This window comes from Octopus sinensis, unplaced genomic scaffold (genome assembly GCF_006345805.1).
Source record: "Octopus sinensis unplaced genomic scaffold, ASM634580v1 Contig20038, whole genome shotgun sequence".
NCBI lineage: Eukaryota > Metazoa > Mollusca > Cephalopoda > Octopoda > Octopodidae > Octopus > Octopus sinensis.
In genome coordinates this window covers 1-13845 of record NW_021836835.1, presented here as the reverse complement: position 1 = coordinate 13845, position 13845 = coordinate 1, and the positions used below count along the sequence as shown (strand labels likewise).

At 36.1% G+C, this 13845-nt stretch overlaps 1 protein-coding gene across 1 annotated transcript; it reads right to left on the bottom strand.

Annotated features, from left to right (window-relative positions):
* Window positions 1–500: 500 nt before the first annotated feature.
* On the bottom strand, window positions 501–13125 carry LOC115232215. The gene is made up of 4 exons (XM_029802060.2): window positions 13037–13125; window positions 6630–6806; window positions 5577–5648; window positions 501–780 (listed from the first exon to the last, which is right to left on the bottom strand). Exons 1-4 carry the CDS (start codon window positions 13123–13125, stop codon window positions 627–629), a joined length of 492 nt encoding a protein of 163 aa, XP_029657920.1. The 3' UTR covers window positions 501–626.
* Between the last annotated feature and the right edge of the window lie 720 nt (window positions 13126–13845).

Here is a 13845-nt window from a genome sequence, read left to right as displayed (position 1 = left end):
TGAGAATAAAACAACAGCAACATCTTCTTAAAGTGTGAAACTGCAAAGTAAAGTGTAAACAAACACCTCGCCAAAATACCGATCCAACGACCAAAAACAAAACTCAGAAGATTCTTTTTTTTTATGGATTGATGTAATTCTTTATTTATGACTCTAATAGAATTTGAAGGATTAATAACAACCATAAATTTGCTTTATTCTAAATTAGGATAATTAAACAATTAACAGTCTTCCTCTTCCTCTTCCTCTACTTGCTTTCTCTTCTTCAACAAATGATATTTTACTTCCATCCGAAATCAAAAATAACACAAAATGCTGCCGGCATGTAAGTGATGTTTGTTTATGTTTGTTGATGTTGTTGTTGGTGACGAGTGTTTTAATTGGTAATTCGTGTTCGTATTAATAAATGTAGTAGCATTAGTAGTTGCTGTATTAGTAGAAGTAAAAGAGTATTACTAGTTTTTACTATTGTTGTTATTGTATTTTAATATGCATGTTCTTTTTGTTTGTTTGTGTGTTACTGAAGAAGACTTGTCTTTTCAAGTAAACTAAACTGTTCTGATATTGTACCATCGTTTGCCGCTGCAGACTTCTTATCACGTGACAACAAGTTGACGAATGAAAATCTATCCAAGAGTATCATCACACCGGCAGTTCGCGCCCCAGATGTTACATTTACAGACAAGGCCTGAACAGCAACGAGCGTCGGGTCTCTTCGAGCTGGTCGTGCACGCCATTTGCCATTTGGAGCAGCTGTTCTTGTGTGACTTACTTTTTCCTCTGGAAATAAAACAAAAATAGAAAGAAAGAATTAAAAAAAGTTTTACAGCGGTGGTGCCCCAGCACGGCCGCAGCCTTCGGGCTAAAACATTTTTAAGGATTTAAGGATCTAGAAAAGGATAAACAACATAACAATTTTTACAGGTTAGTAGCACTAAGCAGTGAGGTGAATTAATACAAGGTTACTACCAGTTTATATATACTTGGGGCATATTCGAACCCGTAACAAAAGCCATTCACTGTTTTGTCATGAAAATTTCTCGCGGTAGCTTCACCTGCCCAGTCTGTGATATGCAAGCGCTCTGGGGCAGTTATCTACTCTTCAGTCACAAAAACCCGACAGAGGCGCTGCGAGCTGATAAGAGAGATTGTCGCACTCTCGTGATATTCCAGTCATCGTAAAATGACGGGTAGCGCTAACTGGCGGTTGATTGTAAATCAATTACCGGTTGGCGGCGATGATATGTGATACTGCAAGAAATTAAGAACTTTTCTGTATGACAAAATTCAATGAATGGCTTTCTTGCGGGTTCAAATATGCCGCAGACATATTTGAACTGATAATAATCTTGTTGTTGAAACATCTTTACAGGACAATAACATCTTACCAACTCAATTATTATTAATTTACAGAAAGTTTTCGGCGAGTAAAATTTTAGGAGAGCAACCGCAGAATGACAACTTCTAGATACGATGAATGAATGGTTGCAGTACAAGTCTTATAAGTATAATTATTTTAGGCACGACAAAGCTGTGTGGTTAAGAAGCTGCTTTGAAAACATTTCTTTTTTTTTTTTACAGTTCTACTGCCTGGCAATATGAGCAACGAGGTAACTCATGATACTGCGTGGAATCGAGGGAAATTGTTATTAAATAATACATGTAACTCTATGAAATGTGTTGAATGCCATGTTCTTTCATTTGCCAGCATCGTCATATATGTATATGTATATATATATATATATATAATATATATATATATATATTATATATATATATATATATATGTATTATATATATATATATATATATATATATATATATATACATATATATATATACATACATATATATATATATATATATATATTATATATATATATATATAATATATATATATATATATATATATGTATATGTGTGTGTGTGCGTGTGTGTGTGTGGTGTGTGATTGCGCGTGCACGTGTGTGTGCTAGTAGTTTCATGTTTAGCTCAATCAGTGAAGTAATGTAGAATGTTGTTTACATCAGAGTTAAGTAATTATTCATCAAGCAATTAACTAATTAGCTTGTTCTATTTACCAAATGGCATCCATGTTCTTTGATGAAGGTGTCTATATATAAAAGTAAATTTTTTCACATCTAATTACATACATTCATTATTCCACATATTGGAAGATTGACAAAACCCGCCATTTTGTCATTATTGAGACCCAGATTGGAATATTTCAATTAAACACTAAATTTTGTTCAGTTCAAAATGTTCAGAGAAATCAGTATTCCAAGGGCTGCTAACTGGCAGAACCATTAACGCGCCAGGCAAAATGCTTGGCATTTCCTCCGTCCTTACGCTCTGGGTTCTAATTCCGCCCAGGTCCACTTTACCTCTCATCGTTCAGAGTTGATAAAATAAGTACCAGCTGAACACTGCGGTCAATGCATTCTACTTACGCCCTCTCGTAAAACTGCTGGCCTTGTGCTAAAATTTGAAGCTAATATTTTGAGCGGGTGCCAGAAAGTCGGGTATGTACAATATTCAATTTGTTTTAATAAAAATCTCCGAGTTACTTCAATATTTTCAAGAAAGATGCGAGAACATGAAACTTAACAAGATATTTAACCAAAGATAAAAATATAAAATTCGGTTAGATAATGAAAAATAGGGAACGAAGTTGAAATCTAGATATATATCAAAAACGCAATAAAATACACATCCTGATAAAGTTAGAAGAATTTAATAACCGATGACGAGCGCATCGAAGCATAGCGAAGTAAGATAAAATCGGTAAACAAAATCTGATTGCTGAATATAGTAAGAAACATAAATAGAGAAACAAATATCGAAACCGACATCAAAATATAAACTGTTGTCCCACAGAGGAAGACGATCACAGCAGACGACCGAAGTAGACTGACGATCACACTAGATAAACAGACGATCACACTAGACGACCGAAGTAGACTGCAACAAAAAGTATGAAGGTGAAGAAAATAGAATAAATTTAAAGTTCAGGAATGACAATATTATCAAAGGTGAAGTACTGTTAATGTATTCGAAGATGAAAAAGCCGAGTATATAACTATTCATTGATATCAAAGAATAAGAAGATATATAAAAAAAAAATCAAGGAAGATAATCTTAAACAAACGGCTGATATTATCAAATATGAAAGAACAATATAATACTAAATATGTAAAAATGTGTATAAAATATAACATAAGTGAACAAAACCAAAACCAAATACGAATAACTATCCTTCGATGAAAAAACTGACAATCTAGCAAAATATTAAACAACGAAGTGTCAAGACAAATCTGAAGAACCAAAACTATAAGAAACTATTATGAATAACAGAGCCAAAGATGATGAACCAAGAACACAAATAAATATGAAATATTGATGGATTGAAACAAAGATAAGGAATTCGGAGAATAAATAAACATAAACCACACAATATAAGCGAAGCTAAACAACAAAGAATATGAAAAAAAAGCTGAAGATCTAAGAATATAACCAGCGATTGAGAATTATCATCAAAACTGAATAACAATCATACAAAGATGAATAGGCAAGTATAGAACCAAATATGAACATCGAAAGGATATAACCATAGTTGAAAATCTCAGAATATAGCGAAATATGGATAATTATATACATAAGCAGATACGAAGAGGTATAAGCGCACGCGAGAACAAAAGATATCACTAGAAACTGTTGTGTTCTTTCTTGTTTTTTCTCATTCATGATATGTAATTTTGTTGTTCTCTCAAGTTTTTTCTGACTCTCTACACTGCAGCCAGTCCCTTATGATCTATAATCTTCTTCGTCTTCTTTCTCGTTTCATTCTTACTAATACTCCTCACTCTCCCTACTGACTACGGCCAAGCTGTGGACTTTTATCCGCTACTTGCACTCTACACCTTTCTTTTACACCTTTCCACCAACTTTCCACCATTTTCTTTTTCCTGACGAACGAATAGTGTCCGAAACGTTAAGGAGAGATTCCATTTCTTCTCAAACTTTATACTAGTAACGCCTTTGTTAGGGTGTTTCTTCATGTTTCTATTTATTGCTTTCCTCGACCGTTATATACCACACACACACACACACACACACAACACACACACACACATATATATATTATATATTATAATATATATATATATATATAAATTACGTCGTATGTAAGCAAACAAGTTTGTTTTCGAAGCGTTGAAATGTATTGTAAAACAAGTAGGAAGATACATTTCATTCAACGCGTAGATACTGAACAGTATATAAATAAGGGATAAAATCTTTTAAAAGCAGAAGAATTTTCGCCAGCCGACAAATTTTCCGCTTTTAAAAAAGGATTTTATCCTTTATAAATATATACTGTTCAGTATCTACGCGTTGAATAAAATTTATCATTCTACTTGTTATATATGTAGAAGTATATATTTAGGTATATATATAATTATAGATATATATGTATACATATATATATATATATAATTACATATATATTAAAAGACCCCCTTCGGTCACGAATGACCATGGGATTGCACAGAAGTTACCCTCCCAGACACAAGTCCGGGCAAGGGTGTTTATGGAAGACCAGCAGTCGCCCATGCATACCAGCCTCCCCTCTCCACGCCACCAGTATCCAGGAAAGACAAAGGTCGATACAGCTGGCACCTGTGACGTCGCAACTCATTTCTACAGCTGAGTGAACTGGAGCAACGTGAAATAAGTGCCATGCTCAAGAACACAACACGCACCCGGTCCGGGATTCGAGCTCACAACCTCACGATCGTAAGCTCGACGCTATAACCACTGAGCCATGCGCCTTCAATACATATATATTATATATATATATAAGTATATATACAAATAAAAGACTTGTTTTATTTATATTCCTGAGCGCCATACTAATACAATTGTTTGTTTGTATTCCACCTGCCTTCGTCTTTTGTTTATTTTCATAAAGCCTTCCGTTATATATACAAATATATGTATATATGTATTTTTATAAGTATATATATTATAAAGCTAATTGTTATTTACAAATAAATAAAATTGAAGCTGACAAGAGAAAGATAAGGGAACACATTTAAAGCTAAAAGATAAACGCATATATGAATATATGAACGACTCGACTGAAACGAAATTCAAATTGCATATATATTGATGCTTCTTGTAAGTCTCTTGCGAGGCATGTCTCTTTGACTGTACTTACAACGGAACCTCATCGCATATGGATTAAACACCGTTTTGTCAGGATCCGGTGATTAATGCATGGTAAGACGAACCTTGGCAATACTTCCAAAAAACATAATGAAGACACGGATGATAGCGCGTGATTTTTTTTTGATTTCTGATGTTCTTAAAAGCATTAATGGAGGATCTCTACATAAGGAACGTCCATCATCGTGCTTAATACAATTAAAACTTGTCGATAATAAATGATGAGAAAGAGAAAGAGTAGTTTAGGAAGAGAAAGAGCGTGTGGTGGTGATAGTGGGCAACGTTCTCTTTTTTAAACATATTCAATATTTTATCGTTCATTCGAGGGGAAAATTATGTGAAATGCTTACCGGTTATTGATTCGTAAAAATCGGCTCAATTTATCATAACGAACAGCACGACGATCTACATCAGAAGAATCCCTGTAAAAAAACAAAGTATAAACAAAAAATACAATAAAATCAGATGAGAGAAATAGATAAGAACACAAGAACAGATAGGTTTATGTAGTTATGATGTTGAAAACCATCATTCTAATGGAATTATCAATTAGTTTTAATGTGCGTACGTAAATTAATCGGTGTTTTTATATAGAGGTACACACACACTTACATTCACACAGACAAACTCAGACACACACACGTACGCACACACATATATACATATAGACGCATTTACATACTTATAGATGTATGTATATATATATATATGTATGTGTGTGTCTGTGTGTGTGTGTGTGTGTGTGTGTACAAGCGCGGCTGTGTGGTAAGAAGATCTCTTCTCAATTCCACTGCGTGCCACCGTGGGCGAATGCCTTCTACAGCAGTCTCGGACCGACCAAGTGAGTGTATTTAATTGATGGAAACTGAAAGAATCCCGTGGCATATATATATATATATATATATATATATATATATATCTGCGTGTGCGCACGTGTGTATGTATATAAGAATTACTGTATAGAAGACGACTTCTCTTAACTCTAAGATAGTACGCACTAACTATTTACAAATGAATGTCTTACACACACACACACACACATACACACGCACACACACGCACACACATAAGCGTGTATCATTACACGCACACATACACGCGCACACACATTCGCGCGCACACGCATACAGGTACACAGAATAACACACATTGAATAGCTACGTTATCCAATGCCTGATTTCTAAATGAAACCCGTCTTATTTGATGAAGATTTAATAGGTTTCCAAGAAGATCCGTTCCAAATCTCCATACACCACCGCTGACTCACCAACAATGTGTTTATAGTTGGCCGCCAGCAAATTTTAACGATAAACCTTCTTGAATAATTCCTCTCCAAGGGAGAAAACAATAAAATTAACAACATTTATATTCCCCCGACACAATTCCATGAATATAGGTCTTACCTTTTATCCAAACCTTCGTAGTCGCCTTGTAACAAATCATCGGCGATAAGATCATCTGGAAAAGATTCAGAAAAACAACAGAAGCAATTAGTTTTCGCTTTACCAAAGTGTGTAGAACAATATATGAATGGGCACTTCAGGAATACTTCAATAACCAGAGATGTGTCTCTATTATGCCTGGAAAAAGATGAGACTGATTATGCCTCTCTATTGTTTACACGTATTTAAATAAATGCCCATAGTCCTTCTCTTTGGATTGACCTAAATGCTTTTGCATCCGTTGAAGCCAATTAATTAATTTATTAATCAATCAATTAATTAATTTTTATTATTATTATTATTATTATTGAGTGAGAGAGCAGTTCATGCCATCAAAGTGACACTGGGGTAAAATATACGAAGCCCAATATACCCATCATGACTACCCGTCTGATAAAGGTACACCAGGCACATGCATCACAACCATATGTGCGCGATATGGTGATCTCATATGAAGATAAACAGCACATGACCTTGCAGGTGGGGCCCAGTTAGAATTTTCTTCAGGTCGAGTAGCCCATCCCGCTCGAAAGGTCCCTGAATAAGGGTTGTTTAAGGATGTTGAAAGAACCACCCATGTTTCCAGAAGTGAATTATTCAAACCCCAAAGAATCCCTCTCAACACATGGCTATGATGCTCCCCCACTACTTCTGCTCGTGATCAGAGATGCACGTATCGTCAGCCACTAAGGAACATGCTCAACTGGTTAAGGTCAGACAACTGACAAGCAAATCTGTGGTATTGAGCAGAATATTTGGTAGCCCATCTTTTATACCAACACAAAACAATGTACGTGATAACATCTCCATCCATTTAAGATTCGAAGCCATGAGAGCCACAAGGCAAATTATTATATTATTATTATTATTATTATTATTATTTTATTATTATTATTATATTATTATTATTATTATTATTATTATTATTAATTTTATTGTTGTTGTTATTTTAATCATAATCACACCCAGCACACCCAGCGTCCTGGGGTGAGTGAAAAATAAGAGATGTTACAGTATGACAGAAAACTTGCGGAGGGGAAGTCACCAGGGCAATAGCGAAATAACGTTATGTAGTACAACACAGACAAACTGATAGCATTTTTCTAAGGGAAAAGGTTTGTGTGTGTGTGTGTGTGTGTGTGTGTGTGCATGCGTATGTTTGTATGCTTGAACCCTTTGGGAGCAACGCTTGTCAGCACAATCTTTTGCATTTCTCTGAGACATAGATCTTCTGGGATATGGTCTAGATGTTTCTGACATCCCCTTCTTATCATACCTAGGGCACCCACAATAACAGGAACAGTTCTTGCTTTAAGATGCCACATTTTTTAAAAATTTCAATTTCCATTTTCTTTTCAATTTACAGATATAGTTTATCAGTAGGAACACTTACATCTATTAGTCTAGAAGTATTTCCTTCCCTAGCTTTAATAATGATGTCTGGTCGATGAGCCTGGATCGTTCTGTCCGTGTTGACTGGAAAATCCCAGAGGATAGTGACATTTTTACTTCAGTGACTGGCTCAGGATGCTGGTCATCGCCAGTAAGCAGGAATGCCGACTTTGTTGTGCTTATATATTTTCCTACGTAAATATTGTCCTGCCCTGTCGTGGCGATTTTTGTTCTCCTTTGTTGTCCGTATAAGACATCCCCAAAACGAGATGGTCTACTATTTCGTCAAATGCGTCGCAGAATATACATTTAGGGTTAGAACCGTTTTGAAGACAGTTAGCCTTATAGTTTTTTGGTAAGCAACCTTCTATCTTGTGCCGCCAATATAAAACCTTCAGTCTCTGCTTTCAATCCTGAACGTCTCAGGCACTGATGGCTTGTTGCTTGGTCTACATCAGCATTTCAACTTCGAAGAATATACTGTCCATGCAGGGGCTTCTGGCTCCACCGCTCGTCAATTTGTTTCTGCCTGTTCCTTTGTGCAACCGGCTTGATCCGTTTTGATCGTTCGGTGGCAGTGGTTAGAGTTTCTTCCTCTAATTCACCGTCGTTCCCAAGTTCCCTTGCGAATTTACACAAGGCCTTTGCACAAGACATTTGGAGAAATACAAGAAATAATAATGATTTCTACTATAGGCTCAGGGGTGGCTGTGTGGTAAGTAGCTTGCTTACGACCCGCATGGTTCCGAGTTCAGTCCCATTGCGTGGCACCTTGGTGCAAGTGTCTTCTACTATAGCCTCGGGCCGAACAAAGCCTTGTGAGTGGATTTGGTAGACCGAAACTGAAAGAAGTCCGTCGTATATATGTATATATGTATATGTATGTGTGTTGTGTGTGTGTGTGTGTGTGTGTGTGTGTGTTTGTATGTCTGTGTTTGTCCCCCCAATATCGCTTGACAACCGATGCTAGTGTGTTTACATCCCCGTAACTTAGCGGTTCCGCAAAAGAGACCGATAGAAGAAGTACTAGGCTTACAAGTAAAAGAGTAAAACAGTATAAGCACAAGGTTTGAAGTTTGGTGGGAGGAGGACTAGTGGATTACGGTTACCCCAGTGCTCAACTGGTACTTTAAGTCATCGACCCCGAAATGATGTAAGATGTAAGAGTCGCTCATATTGAAAGTTGAACTCTGAAACGCCATTAAGCTGGTTTTCTTTCCCGCTCGCCATCTTGACTGCTACAACTAATAATGATAGCGACAACAACAATAATGTTAACGTTAATAGTAACACTTTTCATGAAGGTTCACGATTATAGAAGGTGAATTATGCTGAAAGACTAAATAATTTGCTACGTTGATTGCAGACTGAGATCAAACGGAGTATTATCGAATGTCTCGTGTTAAACAATTTGTCTGGATTTTCCTTTTGATTTTTGTTATTTTTCATTTTATTTTCACTTTCAGTTTCTCTATAAATATTGTTTATATTAAGAGAAATAATATGAATATGTAAAATACATGCAGACACGGTGTATAGCTTGGAGTAGCTTTGATTGATGGCGTTAATGTGATATCAGATGTCACGTAGTTGGATGTAGTTTTCTCGAAATCACTCTGCTAACACCACATACACATACACACATGCAAGCACATACGCATAAAAGCAGACACAAGCACGCACACTCACACACACACACATACATACACTTTCTCTCCTACTGTTATCAGTTTGCTGAACTAGATTGAATACTCCATCACCTAATGAATTCAAAGCTAATATGCTCGGCTTTCGTGACCAAGACATATCAACATATCTACCCGGATAATAATGGCGACGTTTATATGAATGTATATCTAATTATATACAACAAAGCAACAAATTAAATGTTGAAACTTGGTTCCGAGTCAGTCAAATGTAGAGATCGGTCACGATTCTCGCTTGCAATATCGAGTTCCATCCCACGCAGGACGACTTTTTACCCGTTCAATCAGAAATGGAGAAACCAATGGCTTTGGTTTATATGTATTGTGTAAGTACTTGAGGGCAAAAATGACAAAGTATAGAATCAAATCACGCATCTGGCCCGGGTTCTCGCAGCACAACGCAATCACGTGGTGATGTTAGCGGATTTAAGTTTACTCAAATAAAAACACAAAGGGACTGCGAAAGCTGGGGATACAGACTCTCGCTTCTCCGGACCAAAATGTAAACTAGACGGCTAAATCGGTAATTATTTGCCACAAATATATATATATTAATTGTTACATACATTCACACCCATACACACACATTAGTAAACGCACACATACATATGTATGTGTGTGTGTTTGCTAATGTGCGTGTATGGGTGCCTGTGTGTATGGTTGTGTACGTATCTCTCTTCAGTTCTCTCTTTTACTTGTTTCAGTCATTTGACCGCGGCCATGCTGGAGCACCGCCTTTAGTCGAGCAAATCGACCCCGGGGCTTATTTGTAAGCCCAGTACTTATTCTATCGGTCTCTTTTGCCGAACCGCTAAGTGACGGGGACGTAAACACACCAGCATCGGTTGTCAAGCAATGCTAGGGGGACAAACACAGACACACAACCACACACACACAAACACACACACACACACACACACACACACACACACACACACACACACACACACATATATATATATATATATATATATATATATATACGACAAGCTTCTTTCAGTTTCCGTCTACCAAATCCACTCACAAGGCATTGGTCGGCCCGGGGATATAGCAGAAGACACTTGCACACATTTTGTTCCCTCCACCGTTTTCCGTCTCTCCATTCCTTTCGATCCTTTCTATCGAACTACGTCGACAAAGACTTTTCCATTCGTCTTGAACTAATACACCTGCTCGTCGTTTTCTCACCTGTCTCGGTCTTTTATTTTCTGTAAATTTGAACTATATACTCACCTCACTCACACACACACAAACACACACACACACACGCACACACATATATATATACGTAATACATACATACATACACGCACACACATACATACATACATACCTATATGTGTGTATGTGTGAGTGTGTAAGTATGTGTGTCATTGTAATACATTGTAAGTATGTAATTCAAGATTTCTGGCCAAGAGAGAAAGAGGTGGTTTCTAACCTAGACCCAATTCTCCTTCATTGGAATTTCAACATCAACAACATGGTATTTTTATATTCATGTGTGTATGTATGTATGGCGCGTGGATTAGTGGTTAGGGGTATTCGGCTCATGATCGTATAGTCGTGAGTTCAAATCCCGGCGGCGCGTTGTGTCCTTGAGCAAGACACTTTATTTCACGTTGCTCCAGTCCACTCAGCTGGCAAAAATGAGTAGTACCTGCATTTCGAAGGGTCAGCCTTGTCACACTTTGTGTCACGTTGAATCCCCACGAGAACTACGTTAAGGGTACACGTGTTTGTGGAGTGCTCAGCCATTTGCACGTTAATTTCACGAGCAAAGCTGTTTCGTTGATAGTATCAGCAGGGACCCTCGTCGTCGCAACCGACGCAGTACCCCATGTATGTATGCATATATGTATGTATGCATGTATGCATGTCAAATATGTTATACATGATTTAATGTAATATTATGAAATTTTCAGGATCCAAAAGTGCTCAATAACAAAGGCACCAAGGTAGAGTCGGGGTTAGTACACCTGTATCTTAACAGTGCGTACGGCTACTAATATACTTCCCGAAAGAAATACGGATTTCCCTCCCAGTTACGTATGAATTCGCAAATAGAGATCAAATACACAACGTATCCGTAATGTCATATCTACACATACATAATGTGATTAGTAAATTACCTTGAATGCAGAGTTAGACACGTACACATACACACAGATATATACTCGCGAGCACACACAGACACGCAAACACACACAGACACACATATTAATATACCAGAATGTATATAAAATATCATGCATATATATAAAGATATATATATATATATTATATTAATTAGAGTAAACCACTATTAGGCAAATCATACAAAGAAAAACTGATTTTTCTCTGTAAGTTGGATTTATTCCCTAATATTTTATTATTATTTATATATATATATATATATATATATATATAGATATATATATATATAGATATATCATATATATAATATATCTATATATATATTATATATGCAATATTATATATATATATATATATATAATATATCATATATGTAGTATAATATATATATATATATACATATGTATATACAATATATATTACATATGTATATGCTTTCTAACTCTTAAAATACAAACATCAGGAAATAGAGGAAATAGAGGCTCGAATATGGAGCCTAAAAACAGAAACAATTCCTGTTATTGTCGGCGCATTAGGTATGATAAAGAAAAAGATTCAGAAAAATGAATAACAAAATCACCAGGACTTACAAGTATATATAAAATACAGAAAATAGCACCACTAGGCACTGCACACATCCTACGTAAAACACTTTCAATACAGAGAACTACAACAACCACAGCGCATACCCTAGGGACAGGGAGCTGCGACTACTAATATTATTATTATTATTATATTATTATTGTTGTTGTTGTGTGCTCAATCATTAATATTCAATACACGACCATATTATCCATTGCGAATTAAGTTCTGTAATTCAATTAGATCCTCTGTTCGGAGGAAATATATCTGAGCAGAGTCTTCTTTTATCAATGTGCTGTTAAAGTTACCCTAATTAGGCTTTAAAACAAAGCAAATAGAAGACTTTAAGAATGTTGGAAACAGGTGGAGAGTGTGAGGGAAGAAGAGGAAAACAAAGGAAGCTCGAGATGGAGAGAGAGAAAGAGAGAAGGAAAGAGATAGAAATTGTGATAAACAAAATGTAAAACTGAGAAATGGAGAAGATGTAGAGTCACTGAATGGAAATCAAGTAAATATATATATCTTATGTGTCTGCATATTGCTTTCTTTCCGAACCTGGCTATCTTCAAGCATGGTTTTTCACTGCGTCGGCGCCGAAAATCTTCGTCTTTTCGAGTCGCCAATACTGAAAATTCATTCTTCATCACACTACAAATTGTAGGCAATTGAATGAGTTCTTTCTTTCCGATCTCTACTACTGCTACTACTACTACTTCCCAACAAATAGTAACTGATGATGGTAGTAGTAGTAGTAGTAGTAGTAGTAGTAGTAGTAGTAGTATAAGTAATAGTAGTAGTAGTATTAGTAGTAGTAGTAGTAGTAGTAGTAGTAGTAGTAGTAGTAGTAGTAGTAGTAGTGTAGTGATGTTGCACTTGTTATTGTCACTGCTGCTGCAGTCTCTGACATTTACAATTTGGCTGTTCTGATCTGCGGAGAAGTGGCTGTTCTTTACAGCGGACGAATAATCTTCGTCCACCATCTTTCTTTTTGAAACAAAATCTGAAGGGAGAGTTTACTAAACCAGATCCAATTTGCCCCTTAGGATTACAGATGGAGAAAACAACACTAACCAACTCCCTAAGGTCCCCGTTACTTTATCTCTGTAACAATAACAAATGTCCAATATATAATTTGTCCAATATGTAACAATATGAAAAACACATAAGTCTAATGGGAGTGAGTGTGTGCAATATGTCTCGAATAACGAACAGAACAATAATATAATAATCTTTTCAACTATAAGCATAAAGCTTCAGAGATTTAGTGGAGAGGGGCTTACTAAATTACATCGATTAGTACTCATTAGTACTTGTTTTATCGACTCGGAAAAGATGAAAGGTAAAGCAACCTCGGCAGAATTTGA